General features: G+C 40.7%; 1 protein-coding gene across 1 annotated transcript in view; it reads left to right on the plus strand.

Annotated features, from left to right (window-relative positions):
- The first annotated feature begins 54 nt into the window (after positions 1 to 54).
- The window catches only part of map3k15 (mitogen-activated protein kinase kinase kinase 15), a 46,755-nt gene continuing 28,464 nt past the window's right edge, over positions 55 to 18,345 (plus strand). The window contains exons 1-7 of the mRNA XM_053487533.1: positions 55 to 468; positions 637 to 749; positions 2,164 to 2,590; positions 8,215 to 8,354; positions 9,007 to 9,030; positions 14,255 to 14,448; positions 15,683 to 15,851. Of these exons, the coding sequence (XP_053343508.1) occupies positions 2,290 to 2,590; positions 8,215 to 8,354; positions 9,007 to 9,030; positions 14,255 to 14,448; positions 15,683 to 15,851 (828 nt within the window). The 5' untranslated portion in view covers positions 55 to 468; positions 637 to 749; positions 2,164 to 2,289. The remainder of the gene's footprint in view (positions 469 to 636; positions 750 to 2,163; positions 2,591 to 8,214; positions 8,355 to 9,006; positions 9,031 to 14,254; positions 14,449 to 15,682; positions 15,852 to 18,345) is intronic.

Consider the following 18,345-nt stretch of genomic DNA (forward strand, 5'->3'; position numbering starts at 1 on the left):
ACACGAGGAGGTTGGTTTCTATCGTCTGTGTAAACACACTCAGTCATGTTGGAGGAAACAACAGGAGGAGCCATGGAGAGGATCACTCACACACTCACACACACTCACACTCACACACACACACACACACACACACACGCTCATCTTTTTAGCTCCCGTGCAGCTCAGTGGTGTTGAGTCTCAGCAGCTCCACCTCGGCGTGTTCAGCTTCTCTGTGCCTTCAGCGTTCTCCATTCTGGACTTTTGAGAACTTTCAGATCAGAGACAGAAATAAACCTCATGGCTGGCTAGGACGGAGTGTGTGCCTTAAACAAGTGCTTTATATTTAGCTGCTGGACTTTACACAGAGAGGAGGGAAGAGGGGAAGTGACAGAAGGGAGAGAGAGACAGAAAGAGACACAGAGAGACAGAGAGACAGATTTTCAGCTGGAGTGTTAAGCTCTCGTGCACACGGAGACACTGGAACAGGTTGGTACATGTTTGGAGAAGCTTTATAATGCATTAATTCCTCTTTAATTCTTCTGAAGCAGTGTGTGTGTGTGTGTTTGTGCATGTGTGTGTAAAGTGTTGCAGCACACTTCCTACCAATTGCATAAGTCCATGTACTTCTATGTTCTCATTAATGTCCGTGGTCAGAGACACACCCCAGGGCTCAGGGATGAGAGCTGATCTGATGAAGTCTCTGTGCGGCGGGGACACGAGCACACGCACCGGACCTCCACACGCACACCGTGCTCATTAGCGGCCAGGTAACCACACCCTGAGACACACTCACCTGCTCCAGCCTGCTCACACATATATATATATATATATATATATATATATATATACGTGTGTGTGTGTGTGTGTGTGGTCATGTGACTGTCAGAAGGAAAAGACACCTGCAAAACTGTTCCAAAAGCTGTGAGGAGCTAGGTGTAGATGAGAAGAACAGCTGATGAACAATGTACTCCACTCCAGAGATCATTTATTATTACTGATCTAATTATTAATATTTCTCAAATGTTTCATCAAATGTTTTAATTTACCCATGCATGTCCAAGATGTTTGCATAATGTGACAAAAACGCTGAGAGAGAGAGACATCAAGGGTCGTTCCTCCTGCGGCGTGTGTGTTTCAGTCCCCTCCTGCAGAAACCAAAGCTGCCATGTGGAAAAAAATCTGCATTACAGTTTTTATTAAAAATAATAATAATAATAAGCTTGGACAAGCCTTCTACTCAGCAGTTTGTGAAAATATTAGGTTGCTGTATCGTATAAAACATTCTTACTCTTTAACAACAATGTGCATCATGTGTTCCTTCTTGTTTTTTCCAGACATGAGTCTCAAGATTCATTTAAATTTTATGATTACGATCAGTCCTGACTGTTATCGTCGTGTTAGATGATAAATCCCTCTGTTTGTATGTTTTGTTTCCTCAGAAAGTGGCTTGAGGTAAACCAAAAAAATGTCATATGTACACCGTTTCGTTGTTGGTCTTCGCTCCTGGCAAGGGGTCGCCATGGAGGACCTTCTGATCCGCACACAAGCTTGGCATAGTTTTACGCCCGATGCTCTTCCTGTCGCACTGCATTTGGGATTTATTGTAAATATTTATATAAATGAGAAGTAAAAATTTGAAACTAAAACTTAAACCATTTAAAACATTAATAAATGTAAAGATTTTGCAGGTGTGAAAAGTTTTGGAGGCTCTTCCCAAAGGGAAAAAATGACCAAATAATAATAATAATAATAATAATAATAATAATAATAATAAATATTTCAGGCACCACTGAACACCTGAACCTAGTATTTCATCAAAGGCCGAGTTTACTTTAACCCTGGACTGGAATCAGCTGTTTTTAAAATTGTGTCATATATATTTTTTTTTTTATCAACAATACATTTTTTTAGGTCTGAATATAATTTTTAATCTTTTTAAATTTTAATCTTTTTTTAGGGAAAGCGTTTTATCCCCTTTTTAGAACTTGTCTTATTGTTACACATGGATGTCCTGTTTACTTTTTCTGAGTGCAATCTTAAGAAATAAAAAAAAACAACAACTAAAGAATCAGGACCTGTTTTTAAGATTTAAAATGTATGTTTAAAATTATTTCTATTTTTGTGTAGAAACAACACGAACAAATGAACTAAAACCTGTTTTGCATGTGTTTTGATTTATAGAGAACCAGTGAAAGAACCGTATACACACACACACACACACACACACACACATATATATTAATACACATACACACACACACACACACACACACACTCACAGAGGAGAGAGAAACCTCTTGCATTGTGATGGAGGCCTCCAGCCAGGCGGCGGCTGAGGCGGGTGGAGATCACGCAGCCTGTGTGGCGTTGACGGCGGCGGAGAGAGCGGACGTCTCGAGCCCGAGTCTGGTGTCCAAGCAGCGCAGTCTGCGCGTGGTCTACGTCCTGAATGACGGGCTGAAGGCGGTGGCGGCGAACAGCCCTGAGTCCGGAGCGCTGCAGTGCCTACAGAGAGCGTGCGACGCAGAGAGCGCCATCCTCACCACCGTCACGTTCGGTCGGCTGGACTTCGGCGAGACGACGGTGCTCGACACCTTCTACGACGCAGGCGAGTTTGCAATTTTTTTATGGTAAAAAATAAGCACTGTAGTAACAAAAAAATGAGAAACACACATGTGTGACTCGTTATTGTGTGTGTGTGTGTGTGTGTGTGTGTGTGTGTGTGTGTGTGTGTGTGTGTGCGTGTGGGGGGGGGGTAATAAAAGACAGGAAGTGTCTTGGGGCGTTTATGACCCTTTCTGCGTTCCATATTCATTTACCCGCCACTTTAAGCACACAGCCTCGGAGGAGTTATTTGTTCCCATGGTATGTGAGTGTACCTGCCCCGACCTGCACCTGTGCGCCGCGCCGTAACCGAAAGCACATTTCCAGAGAAGCTCTCCCACTTTACGGGACACTTTTTCTCCCCCTCCATTATGACTCAATGCAAAGGTCCATACGTGTAAATCCCGTCTCCTAATTACCGCTTGTACACTCCGCGCGGAGACTCAGCGATCACATCCCGCTACAGTGAAACGCCACGTGTCCACAGGCTCATCTGCATATTCATCAAATCTTAAACTGACATGGAAGATGGAAGGTTTTATAAAAGGAATAGATTTTAGTTTAGGACATCGTCTCTGGTCATGGCGTCATTCTGTGGACAAAAAGTTGTAATGTATAAAAAATTAAAAACAGATAAATGGTGTGGCGGTGGTTCGCTCACGGTGAGACGTGGTCAGTGATGAGTCGTTGGTTTTACACACTGGTGATGAGTCGAATGAACCTGAGTACTGGAAAGTCGCTAACGTCTGCTCGTCAAGCCTTTTTTTTTTTTTTTACTTTTTTTTTATAACATCACAAAAAAGTGACACGCCCAGTGATCCAGTGCACTCGTTCACACTTACTCTTTAACAACAATAGCATCATGTGTTCCTTCTTGTTTTTTCCAGACATGAGTCTCAAGTTTCATTTGAATTTTATGATTACGATCAGTCCTGACTGTTATCGTCGTGTTAGATGATAAATCCCTCTGTTTGTATGTTTTGTTTCCTCAGAAAGTGGCTTGAGATAAACCAAAAAAATGACACTCACAGCTTTTCAGTCAGCTTAGGATCTATTAACCCTGATTATTGTAACTTAAACAACCATACACACTGTGATATGCAGTGAAATGTTTACACGACTGTCTGTGATTTAAAAAGGAAATAATAAAGAAAGAGAGAAAGATTTCACTGCAGAATACAATTAAACGAAATATTAAATTTACAATAAAAAACAATCAAGTATAAATAAAAATGTTCAATTTAGAAATGTGGGATTCACCTTACTGATCTACACATTTACAGGTTTACAAAAGTTACAATAAAATATAATTAAAATAGAAATATATGAATTATATAAATTAAACAAAATGTACAAAGTGTAAAAACTATTAAAATGTTTGTATAATTAATTATTGAATTTACTTAAAGAGAAAAACTTTTTTTGTACTGGATAAAACTGAATTAGAATATGAATGAAATAAGAAGCGTGTTGTGTAAACATCAGTTATGTCATTGTTGTGTTGATCGCAGACCCAGAGCTAATTATGCATTAATTAACTATGACGCCTAATTAATGCTGTAGACGTCTGTGTGATGGTCTGAACGTCTCAGCAGTTTTTTAATGCAGAGAGACTCTGTTCAGGGCGTCATAACTTTTGGAAGCATTAAGAGTTTTTGGTAGGAGCTCAACTCTATCGTTCTTCAGATGGATCTCAGGTGTCTCAGAGGTTAAAGACTTTATCCTCATTACACTCGTTTTGTCCTGCTTTACACTGGAGAGTTAAGACATCATACATTTGTCTCCTTCAGACCGTGTCCGGGGTTTCCTTAATGTTCAGGGCGTTACTCAGGGGTTACTGACTTTATTTGATTTAGGGTTTTTCTACACTTGAATAAACTTTTAAAAATGTTTTTTTTTTTTATCTCAGAGTTATGACACTGTAATATTAAGAAGCATGAAGTATTTGATCAGTTTGTGATCAACAGCGTTGAAGGCAGATGTTCTTTAGGTCTGGGTTTTCTCAGTACATTTAGCTGTGAGGTCAGTGTTACATTGTTACAGTGTTACAATGTTACAGTGTTACAGTGTTATTGTGTTACAATGTTACAGGGTTACAGTGTTACAGTGTTACAGGGTTATTGTGTTACAGTGTTACAGGGTTACAGTGTTACAGTGTTATTGTGTTACAGGGTTACAGTGTTATTGTGTTACAGTGTTATTGTGTTACAGTGTTACAGGGTTACTGTGTTACAGTGTTATTGTGTTACAGTGTTACAGGGTTACAGTGTTACAGTGTTACAGGGTTATTGTGTTACAGTGTTACAGGGTTACAGTGTTACAGTGTTATTGTGTTACAGTGTTACAGGGTTACTGTGTTATTGTGTTACAATGTTACAGGGTTACAGTGTTACAGTGTTATTGTGTTACAGTGTTACAGTGTTACAATGTTACAGTGTTACAGTGTTATTGTGTTACAATGTTACAGGGTTACAGTGTTACAGTGTTACAGTGTTATTGTGTTACAATGTTACAGGGTTACAGTGTTACAGGGTTATTGTGTTACAGTGTTACAGGGTTACAGTGTTACAGTGTTATTGTGTTACAGTGTTACAGGGTTACTGTGTTATTGTGTTACAATGTTACAGGGTTACAGTGTTACAGGGTTATTGTGTTACAGTGTTACAGGGTTACTGTGTTACAGGGTTATTGTGTTACAGTGTTACAGTGTTATTGTGTTACAGTGTTACAGTGTTACAGGGTTATTGTGTTACAGTGTTATTGTGTTACAGTGTTATAGTGTTACAGTGTTATTGTGTTACAGTGTTATTGTGTTACAGTGTTACAGGGTTACTGTGTTACAGTGTTATTGTGTTACAGTGTTATTGTGTTACAGTGTTACAGTGTTACAGGGTTATTGTGTTACAGTGTTATTGTGTTACAGTGTTACAGTGTTATAGTGTTACAGTGTTATTGTGTTACAGTGTTATAGTGTTACAGTGTTATTGTGTTACAGTGTTACAGGGTTATTGTGTTACAGTGTTATTGTGTTACAGTGTTACAGTGTTATAGTGTTACAGTGTTATTGTGTTACAGTGTTACAGGGTTATTGTGTTACAGTGTTACAGGGTTACAGTGTTACAGGGTTATTGTGTTACAATGTTACAGGGTTACAGTGTTACAGTGTTACAGGGTTATTGTGTTACAGTGTTACAGGGTTACAGTGTTACAGTGTTATTGTGTTACAGTGTTACAGGGTTACTGTGTTATTGTGTTACAATGTTACAGGGTTACAGTGTTACAGGGTTATTGTGTTACAGTGTTACTGTGTTACAGGGTTATTGTGTTACAGTGTTACAGTGTTATTGTGTTACAGTGTTTTAGATTGTTATTGTGTTACAGTGTTACAGTGTTATTGTGTTACAGTGTTACAGTGTTATTGTGTTACAGTGTTACAGTGTTACAGTGTTATTGTGTTACAGTGTTACAGTGTTATAGTGTTACAGTGTTATTGTGTTACAGTGTTACAGGGTTATTGTGTTACAGTGTTACAGTGTTACAGGGTTATTGTGTTACAGTGTTATTGTGTTACGGTGTTACAGTGTTACAGTGTTACAGTGTTATTGTGTTACAGTGTTATAGTGTTATAGTGTTATAGTGTTACAGTGTTATTGTGTTACAGTGTTACAGGGTTATTGTGTTACAGTGTTATTGTGTTACAGTGTTACAGTGTTATAGTGTTACAGTGTTATTGTGTTACAGTGTTACAGGGTTATTGTGTTACAGTGTTACAGTGTTATTGTGTTACAGTGTTACAGGGTTATTGTGTTACAGTGTTATTGTGTTACAGTGTTACAGTGTTATAGTGTTACAGTGTTATTGTGTTACAGTGTTACAGGATTACAGTGTTATTGTGTTACAGTGTTATTGTGTTATTGTGTTACAGTGTTATTGTGTTACAGTGTTACAGGGTTACAGTGTTACAGGGTTATTGTGTTACAGTGTTACAGTGTTTTTGTACTTATTATACTGTAGAAGAGTTGTGTTGTAAATGTGATGTCAGCCAGCTTTGAGCGGGATTTTATTTATTTATTTAATTATTTATTTATTTAGTTATTTAGTTAGTTAGTTAGTTAGTTAGTTAGTTAGTTAGTTAAATGATCTCATGTCTCTACTTTCTTAAGTGCTAAAACATTAACACTTTGAGCATGAACCAAAAAATAATAATAAATACATTCAACATTGACAGAGCGGTTGAGTATTATTGGCTCTGCGGTCAGTATAAACAGGGTGGAATCCAAATCAGTTATGTATCAATTCTTTTGTTTCAAGTCTTTTGTGTGGCAATCCTTGTATCCATGATGACTCCAGAATAGATTTTTAAAAATAAAATTTTAATTTAGATTTGTTTGCATTTGGGGTGACGAAGGAAATCTGGAAAGCAACAAACTCTTTTTCCACATTTTGTGCAGGGCAAGATTTAAAGCCAGACATTTATTTTTTCTTTTTTAGAATTGTAACAGCACTTTGGTCAGCGGTGTCATTTAAAATGTGCTTTGATTTTTTTCATTATGTTATAAAATATAAACATATTATGTAAATAGATAAAAGAGGTTTTGTCTGTCAATACTTGCTTTTTCAATGATATTTTTACGTTTCATACACTGGAGGTGCATCTGTTTGTCCAGCCAGATTATGTCACATCATCTAGTCTTCTTTTTTTTTTTTTTTACTTATTCAGCACTTTTCCTTCGAAGTGGGCGTGGCTATAACATCACTCAACAGAGCTAATCAACGCAATAGTTTACTGTGTATCTTATAACATTTGATTTCTTTGTATTAATAAGTTAGACAGAGAGTTCTGCTGTACAGAGAGACACACAGACATGGACGTGGGCTTCAACCTCAAATAATAATCATAATAATAATAATAATAATAATAATAATAATAATATCACTGATTACATTAAAGATCAGCAGATTATTTTTAGATTTAAACCTTTTAACTCTTTTTACAGACTCTGTTCCCATTAACAACGAGTGATGCCAGTGTTCAATATATTCACATTTATGTAATGACACAGTGGCGCAGTGGTTAGTTCTGTGGTTAGTCCTGTTGCCACACACCTTCTGGGTTAAGGGTTCGATTCCCACCACAGAGATTTGTGTGTGTGTGTGTGTGTGTGGAGTTTGCATGTTCTCCCTGTGCTTGAGGGGTTTCCTCCGGGTTTTCCGGTTTCCTCCCACAGCACAAAGACCTACAGGTCAGACAAAGTGGCGTTCCCAAATTGCCCGTAGTGTGTGAATGAGTGTGTGTCCTAAGAACCCTGGGATAGGTGGGGGTGAGTGAGAGTGTATCATGACACACACTGAATGCTCTAGCTTTGAGCCAGATTGGTTTTATTTTTTTTTTTTCTTAAAGGAAGCTGGAAAATAAACAGTCATATTTTCAGCATTACACACACACACACACACACACACAAACCAGAGTGAAACTGGTAAAACACAATCTTCTTCGTGTGAATAGTGTTATATGGATGTGTGTGCATGAGATGTGTAATACTGCAGGGACTAATAGTGTTGTGTATCTCCTCCACATTAACATCACACACACACACACACACACACACACACACACTGTGTTTACAGACATTGCGGTGGTGGACATGAGTGATGTGTTCCGCCAGCCGTCTCTCTTTTATCATCTGGGAGTTCGTGAGAGCTTCGACATGGCCAACAACGTCATCCTGTACCACGACACCGACCCCGACACCGCACAGTCTCTGAAGGTGAATATCACACACACACACACACACACACACACACACACACACGCATACATTATGATCATTATAGAAAAAAGTCATAATGTCTGATATTACAAGAAACAAAGCTGCAACAGTTGAGGATTTAGTGATGTTATACGACTGTGTGTGTGTGTGTGTGTGTGTGTGTGTGTGTGTGTGTGTGTGTATGCACATGTACAGTCATGGAATAGCTAAATTAAGTTTCAACACATGTCACACATTAAAGGTTTACAAATAACCCGTGTTGGTGTGGTTAGCGCCCCCTAGTGCACAACACTCAACCTATTTAATACTTATGATAATTATGAGCGCTGAAGACAGATTATTGCAGAATGCTTGTATTTTATGATGTACATCAGTTTATAGCGCCGTCTCTGGCAGTGTGAGGGAGTTGTCTCACCGTAACTCATCACACACACACACACATTCCGACATCTCTGTGACCCCCAGAGGCTATTTCCAGCTCACGGATCTGCTCATGTTTAGGAATGGATTGGAGAAGAAATGAAGACGTTTAGGACTAATTCACTGCTCTGTTCATGTGCAGATGTTTAGTCAACCTGAGACTAGAGGACTGATTTATGATGATCTGTGATAAATAATTCACTCGTTTCTTTCTTTCCTTCTTTTAAAGGATATGGTGGCCCAGAAAAACACAGTAAGTATCAAATCAAAGTGGATTTGCTTTATTTTTCTTCCGTTCCTACATCTTTATGCTCATTATTATACTAAGGTCTATAAATATACATAAATATGCAAATAAGCAGCACCCCCCCCCCTTCCCCCACAGCATGACGTATAGCCATTCTTAAACACTCACATGAGTTAGCTTAACTAGCCTGTTAGCAAGCTGGCTGTGAGCTAGGGTGATTTCAGCGCCAGGGTTTTGACTGAAAGTTAGCTAACTAGCTAAAGCGCACAGGGTCTGGGGTTTAATTTTCATCCTCTAATACTCTGTTTATATTGGTCTAATGCCATGGAGTTTGTGTTGTGACTTCACAACATGTGATCATGCATAGCCACGCCCCCAAATATGTTTGCGCTAAAATGGAAAATATGATTTGATCTAAAAACTTACATTAGGATAATCAGAACAGGGAATCAGATGTTTAAACATTGTGTTGTGTTTAAATTCTGGCTCAATAGAATTTGCATAAAATTACATCAGGTGTCATTTACATGGACTATAAAGTGATGGAATGGGATGGGATGGGATGGGATGTGATGGGATGTGATGGGATGGGATGGGATGGGATGTGATGGGATGGGATGTGATGGGATGTGATGGGATGTGATGGGATGTGATGTGATGTGATGGGATGGGATGTGATGTGATGTGATAGGATGTGATGGGATGGGATGTGACAGGACGTCTCTGATTTAACTTCATGCCTTCTACCGTGTGGTTAAATCACCACGTCTCGCTGAGCTCTAAGCTTTGTGTCTATTCCTGGAGCTTTGTTGTCACATCCTGTACGCTTCGCTTTATTTACTGCTGTGTGACAACATGTGAAAATAACCTCTGAGCCTGAAAGACACACACACACACACACACACACTGAAGTACACACACACTTAGTCCCAGCTTCTTCCGCTTTCACTAGAAGAACTTTACTGTAGAATTCTGCTCTCTGATTGGTCAGACGGTGTTGATTAATTCTCCAGAACAGCAGCTCTGACAGTAGTGCAGGTCAGCACCGATTCATTCACGGTGACGTGTACGGAACACGTTCCACATTAACCTGTTTTTAAAACTGAATGTTGTTTTGGTGGAGTAAGGAGTAAGTTCAGCACAGAGAGCAGTTTCTCATTAACATGAAAAGCTGCGTTTTTGTTTTAAGTTTAAATTAAAGTACAAGCGGGTATCAAAAAGTTTCGAGATTCGTGCGTCACAGATCCGGTCACTTTCACTTCCAGCCTGGGGATGAACTCAGCAGCAGCACGGCGTATGTACACATCACACCTGATGATCACCTGAACTGTTCTGTACGACACATCTATAACGGCAGCGGTGTTGTGGCCTGTCCTCCGACACTCATCGCGCACAATTTGCTAAATGGTTTCGACATTTTCTGGGGTTAAACTCAGTGAAGGTCTCCCTGATCTCTCCTCGTCTTCCAGTGATGTTCTTCCGCTTTTAAAGGACACGCGCCGCTCAAAACACCTCGAACGCCTCATTGCATCGCCGTAAACTTGCTGAATCGTGTCAAACAGTCGCGCTTTGTTCTAACGTAACATGTAATGCGTGGTCAAAACAGCACTAGTTGCACGACTCCTGATGTTCACAGGACGATGTCTTTTGGCACGCTGACTCATGAGGGTCGGTGCTCCCTGTGACTGTGTGTGCAGCCCTGTGCTGCCATCTGTTGGTGTGTTACAGAACTAGTCTCTAAACTTTTTGATACCATCTCCAAGAAGTACTATGTACGCACTCTAAAATGTACTTTAGGTACAAAAACACAAGTACTACACAAAGAAACAGATTTTTCTAGAATCTAAAATGTCATTTTTTTTACGAGTTGTATTAATTATTTGCCTGGTTGGTTTAGACTTGGCTGCGCAAAGGGGATTGACACTTTTCCCCAACATTTTAGAAAAAGCTAGGACTGTCAAGTAACTTTCAGCATTGGTGCGTTTTAAAGATAAAGAAAAGACCATGTTACAAGATCCGTTGCCCAGGTAACCATCAATCACTTTAGTGCACTAATCAATCAGTGCCTTCATAACGACCTGCCAATTAATTCTGTAACCTAGGATTGGTGAATTTGCTTTGATCCTGTAACCCAGGATTGGTGAATTTGCTTTGATCCTGCTTTAAGCTTTTTTTTTTTTTTATTTAGTGAGTAAGGCCTTGTTCACACAGGCGTTAAAATCGAGCGTTTTTCTGGCGCTCGTAGCGTCCGGTGAGCGTGGATCAAGTGAAAAGGGTTTTTTACATATAGGAGTCAATGAGAGTGTTTACACGGGCTGACATGCGTTTGTCCGGCTGCGCATTTATACAGCGTCAAAAAAACGTTGCATGCAGCTTTTTCTTGGCGTTGATTTTATGCTTCGGAGGACCGGATATATCCCATGGTCCTACATGCTATACATAGGGAAATGCGGAAAAAAGCTAAATAAAATGTCGGAGGAAGTTGATCCAGCCAATCAAAAGATTGGAAACTGACATCCAACAGTAATTGAAAAACTTGCACGGAAAATTTTCGCCTTTCTTTATAAACCACAAAAAAACGTCCTTTAATCCGACAATGTACAGTCTGAGGGTGAACCCAGTAGCGGCTGTGATTTTTCTCTCCCTACGTCACCGTGTTACGAGAATTTTTCAAACAAGAAGATTAATGTCTAATATAGTAAATTGGTCCATATTGAAAGGAGGCACCTGAAATAATCGACAAGGGCTTTAATATCCAGTTCCCGACACACTGCCCCCACAGGTTAACACACACACTACAATCTGGGCTGCAGGCTGGCATTAGATAGAGACAAACGAACGCCGGTGTAGAAGTCAATCAGGCGCCAGTAAAAAACGCAACATCGTTTGAACGAACAAATGAACAAAAAGCGCTTTCGTTTATCCAAAAATTTAACGCCTGTGTGAACAAGGCCTAAAGGTACAATTAAAAAGTATCACATACCGAACCTACTGATGTCAAATTCAAGTTCAAATTCAAATTTTATTTGTCACATACACAGTCATACACAGTACGAAATGTAGTGAAATGCTTATACGACTGCCATTGACCCTAAAAGAGAATTAAAGTTTACAATAAGAAATAAATATGAATAAAAGAAATACGATAGAAAAATTAAATAGAAAAATTAAATTAAACTAGGAAAAATAGAACTAAAACTAAAAATAGAAATATGATGTACATAAAAATAGAAATATACTGTACAAATTAAAATATACTGTACTGGGTGTGCAAATATGCATAGAACAAAGTGTCTTTGTGCAGAGGTTATTAAAGTGTCTTTGTGCACTGGTCCAGGATGTAAACGTAAACATGTAGATATGAAGGAAGGTGTGCGTGTAATTGTCCATAGTGTCCATGGATGTAAAAAGATTGATTGATTGATCAATTATGAAAAGATTGTGTTAGTTCTAGTTTGTCTCTTTTCTGATGTCGACAGAGACAAAAAAAAAGAAATACTTAAGTACAGTAAGGAAGTTACTGCTATAACACAGATAATAATATAATTGCTATAACTGAAGTGAGAACACGTAACTGAAGGTCAGTAGTTACAGTATCAGGTGATAATGAACAGAAACAGTGAGGAGACATGACAAGGCACACGGCGTTAGAGCTGCAGTCCGAGGAGATTAAAGACCACAGTAAGTTTGATCGGAAGATAAACCCATGCTGTTGGTGCTCGTCTCTCAGTGTCTGCCCCTCGCTGTGCCGAGTCTCAGCTCAGAGCGCTTTACGCTGGAGGTCTGCTGGATTAGCGCATGTCTTTAAATAGCCCTGTTACACCAGCTCCAGCTGTTCTGTACAGAACTCAACCTTGAGACAAAACTGAAGTTTAAATCTCTAATGCTGGCCTGAAATATTACAATATTGTCTGTAAAAGTTTAACTTAACATAACGTAATGCAGTGAAAAGTAACGTACTGTAGTGTAACTACATAATAAAACATAACATAATGTAACAAAATTAACAATAATGTAACATAACATAATGCAATGAAATGTAACATATCGTAACATAATGTGATGCAGCAGAGCGTAGTGTAATGAAAACTAATGTAATGTAACCATGATGTAATGTAACGTAGCCTAATGTAATGAAATGTAACAGTGCAGTGTAACTTAACAACATATAATGAAGTGTAATGTAACGTAACATGATGTGGTGTAAAGTAAAAGCAATCGTAGCCACTGAAGTCGTGCTACTGTATGTCTGTGTATAATTAAGTACAGTATCTGTGGATTGTATTCAGTATAATTAAGTATCACTCAGGATTAGTTTTCATTCTCACCTTTGTAGCGTTTTTTTCAATTAAAGTTTTATTCTATATATTTATTGCATATATTTAATTATTATTTGAGAAATGGAGGGAAATGTGATGAAATTTAAAGTGACACATACTGGTCTCACCATGTACCTGTCTCACCTGTTTCACCTGTCTTACCATGTACCTGTCAGTACCTGTGTACCTGTCTCACCTGTGGACCTGTCTCACCTTTGTCTCTGACTCATGTGTCTGCACACACACACACACAGATTGAACTCTTCACCTGCTTCCTGTCTTCACTCTTTAGCTCTGTATCCTGCACTTCTCTTTCACTTTGTTTTTTTTCTTCTCTTCTATCTGCATGCCCTTCGTTTCCTAATCCTTGTATTTCTTATTTCTCTTTTCTTCTGCTTCTCTGTTTCTGTCTCTCTTCGCTCTGACTCTGGTGTGTGTTACATGGAGAAGGCTTCACGGCCCGCCACTCTGGGCTTCCCCTGGGTGCAGTTACCTCCTGAGTACCGAGGCTCGGGCCTGAGGAATAAAGTACGTAGTAAACGAGGGAGTTACTGACGTGGAGAGAGACAGTGAATCATTCTGCTCCGAAAAATACTAAAATAATGAAATACTAACAACGCTGAGGGGCGTACTTACTGTAGAAAGACCATCACAATAAACCTTTCACCTGTTTTCTGTCATTTCTACAGTGTGATAATCATAATTTCCTCTCACACACGTTTCAACACTTACTGCATAGACAAAACGTGTTTGTTTGCTTTTTCATTTGTCGTATTTGCATAATGTTGACTAGCCCCTCCCACTCTCTAATCCTTTACCATGTTTGGGTTACCCTCACCTGTAACCTTTCCTGTACAAATCTCTCCCGGTGTTGTTTTTGGAGCTGACCCATCTGTGCCGTGCTCCTCCAGGCGTCCAGCGGGAATTACTACTTCATCCCGTACGTGATGACGCCCAGCAACGAGTACATCTGCTGTGAGAACGTGGCCCAGCGCCGGGCGTCGGAGTACATGCAGCCCAGCTGGGACAACCTGCTCGGCCCCCTGTGTGTCCCGCTGGTGGACCGGTTCGCCGGCCTGCTCAAAGACATCCACGTCACGTCCTGGTACTGATACTAACGTGCTCACACACTCACCTCACACGGCACTACACATTACTCTCATTAATAACGGAGATCAGGGTGTGGAGATTTGTGTGGATAAACACAGTATAGAAACACAGCTGGGGGAAACTACAATGTCAGGTTTTTAAAAAAAAAAAAAAACAATCATTTTTTTAATTAATATACACTAATAGATTGCATTTTTGCATGTGACTGAAGTAGAACTGTAAATAAAAATAAAACAGACATGCACCTATTAACTTTATAACTTACAGGATAATATGGTAAAGTAAAACATTTAAAATCTATATTTAATATAAAATAATATAATTAAATTGAATATATTTTAATCAATTTTAATATAGATATATTAGATCTATATAATCTATATTATATATAATGAAATAACTAAAAAACAATGAAATAACTAAAATCCTGACGGGTTCTTCCTCGTTACATTACCTAAGGCATAATGCCTTTTTGGTATTTCAAATGATTTCAAAATCATGCAGTTTTTAGAAATATTTATCAGGTTGAACTTATATTTTAACAAAAATAAATAAATAATAACAATAATAATAATAATTACAATTTTCAAATAAAAAAAACACAACAAAAAAAAATCAGTTTTCTGAGTAACATGGGAGATAAAAAATCTTTTTTTCTTCTTGTTCTTATAACTTGTAACAAGTTCCCTGGAAGTGTTGATTATTTCAGGAAGCTGATCTGGGATCAGTGTGTTATACAGTACAGGAAAACTGCTTAAATACTGTATAATATGTGTTTACATTTACAGAGTGATGTAGATTTGAAAAGATCTAATAGAGTTTTAGATCAGTAGTTTTTGTTCTAAACCTCTTTATGAAGCAAGTTTTCGTGAAGTTCTGTTTAGACTCTCCTAAAGAGAATTTCTTATGAAGCTCTTATGACGCTGTTGAGACGCGAGTCCGATGTCACCTCTGCAGTATGCGTGGTATCTCAGTCGTGCACAAACACTCTCCGTGTGAAACAGGATGCGACTCGGAAGACCAGGCGTTTTCTATTTAAACACACATGAGCAAGTGTGTGTGTGTGTGTGTGTGTGTGTGTGGCTCTGACTCTGTACCAGGCTCTGCTCTTATCACTCTTTATCACCTCGAGGGGCCGCAGCAGGCAGCTCAGAGGAACGTCCTGTTCTGAATAAAAATAAAGCCTCTCCTCTCGTCCCAGTCGTTTTTATTTCTGTGTTTGTTTTTAGCGCTTCGTTTAAAGACACGCTGCTGAACGACATCAGAAAAGCTCGGGACAAGTATCAGGGTGAGGAGCTGGCCAAGGAGCTGTCTCGCATCAAACTGCGCATCGACAACACAGAGGTCCTGACGCAGGACATTGTCATGAACCTGCTGTTCTCCTACAGAGACATACAGGTGTGGTGTGTTTACATCTCATTAACACACACACACACACACACACACACACACACACGCAAACACACACCTGAAGACATTCAGTCTCATTATAAGTCATTAAAATGTCTGAATACGCATGAATATAAATATGCAAATCACAATCCTTTTAATGCCTTTGTGACTGGTTACTTAGCAAGCCTCAGGCTCACCTGTCCACCTGTCTCACCTGTCTACCTGACTCACCCACACTCCTGGCTCACCTGTCCACCTGTCTCACCTGTCCACCTGTCTCATCCATGCTCCTGTCTCACCTGTCCACCTGTCTCATCCATGCTCCTGTCTCACCTGTCCACCTGTCTCATCCACGCTCCTGTCTCACCTGTCCACCTGTCTCATCTCACCTGTCCACCTGTCTCATCCACGCTCCTGTCTCACCTGTCCACCTGTCTCATCCACGCTCCTGTCTCACCTGGCCACCTGTCTCATCCACGCTCCTGTCTCACCTGTCCACCTGTCTCACCCAGACTCCTGTCTCACCTGTCCACCTGTCTCATCCACACTCCTGTCTCACCTATCTATCTGTCTCATCCACACTCCTGTCTCACCTGTCTACATGTCTCATCTACACTCCTGTCACACCTGTCTATCTGTCTCATCCACACTCCTGTCTCACCTGTCTATCTGTCTCATCCACACTCCTGTCTCACCTATCTATCTATCTCACCCACACTCCTGTCACACCTGTCTATCTGTCTCACCTACACTCCTGTCTCACCTGTCTACCTGTCTCACCTACGCTTCTGTCTCACCTGTCTATCTGTCTCACCCACCCTCCTGTCTCACCTGTCTACCTGTCTCATCCACGCTCCTGTCTCACCTGTCCACCTGTCTCATCCACGCTCCTGTCTCACCTGTCCACCTGTCTCATCCACGCTCCTGTCTCACCTGTCCACCTGTCTCATCCATGCTCCTGTCTCACCTGTCCACCTGTCTCATCCATGCTCCTGTCTCACCTGTCCACCTGTCTCATCCACGCTCCTGTCTCACCTGTCCACCTGTCTCATCTCACCTGTCCACCTGTCTCATCCACGCTCCTGTCTCACCTGTCCACCTGTCTCATCCACGCTCCTGTCTCACCTGGCCACCTGTCTCATCCACGCTCCTGTCTCACCTGTCCACCTGTCTCACCCAGACTCCTGTCTCACCTGTCCACCTGTCTCATCCACACTCCTGTCTCACCTATCTATCTGTCTCATCCACACTCCTGTCTCACCTGTCTACATGTCTCATCTACACTCCTGTCACACCTGTCTATCTGTCTCATCCACACTCCTGTCTCACCTGTCTATCTGTCTCATCCACACTCCTGTCTCACCTATCTATCTATCTCACCCACACTCCTGTCACACCTGTCTATCTGTCTCACCTACACTCCTGTCTCACCTGTCTACCTGTCTCACCTACGCTTCTGTCTCACCTGTCTATCTGTCTCACCCACCCTCCTGTCTCACCTGTCTACCTGTCTCATCCACGCTCCTGTCTCACCTGTCCACCTGTCTCATCCACGCTCCTGTCTCACCTGTCCACCTGTCTCATCCACGCTCCTGTCTCACCTGTCCACCTGTCTCATCCACGCTCCTGTCTCACCTGTCCACCTGTCTCACCCACGCTCCTGTCTCACCTGTCCACCTGTCTCACCCACGCTCCTGTCTCACCTGTCTATCTGTCTCATCCACACTCCTGTCTCACCTATCTACATGTCTCATCCACACTCCTGTCTCACCTATCTATCTATCTCACCCACACTCCTGTCACACCTGTCTATCTGTCTCACCCACACTCCTGTCTCACCTGTCTACCTGTCTCACCTACGCTTCTGTCTCACCTGTCTATCTGTCTCACCCACCCTCCTGTCTCACCTGTCTACCTGTCTCATCCACGCTCCTGTCTCACCTGTCCACCTGTCTCATCCACGCTCCTGTCTCACCTGTCCACCTGTCTCATCCACGCTCCTGTCTCACCTGTCCACCTGTCTCATCCACGCTCCTGTCTCACCTGTCCCACCCACGCTCCTGTCTCACCTGTCCATCTCTCACCCACACTCCTGTCTCACCTGTCTACCTGTCTCATCCACACTCCTGTCTCACCTGTCTATTCAATTCAATTCAATTTTATTTGTATAGCGCTTTTAGCAATTTTCATTGCCGCAAAGCAGCTTTACACAGTCAAAAAAATTATTTAAGTTTGTATGAAATGTGAATTTGTATGAATCAAAATGGTCAGTTTGTCCCTGGTGAGCAAGCCGAGGGCGACAGTGGCAAGGAAAAACTCCCTGAGATGGTAATAGGAAGAAACCTTGAGAGGAACCAGACTCAACAGGGAACCCATCCTCATCTGGGTGAAACAGAAAGCAGTAAATGATCTGCATTCATACAGTGTGTAGGGTGGGAGGCAGTTCAGCTATAATAGCTGATGTTAATTGATGTTAATATGGAGTCCAGGTAGTTATTGA

The sequence above is a fragment of the Clarias gariepinus genome, chromosome 26 (assembly GCF_024256425.1).
Source record: "Clarias gariepinus isolate MV-2021 ecotype Netherlands chromosome 26, CGAR_prim_01v2, whole genome shotgun sequence".
Taxonomy (NCBI): domain Eukaryota; kingdom Metazoa; phylum Chordata; class Actinopteri; order Siluriformes; family Clariidae; genus Clarias; species Clarias gariepinus.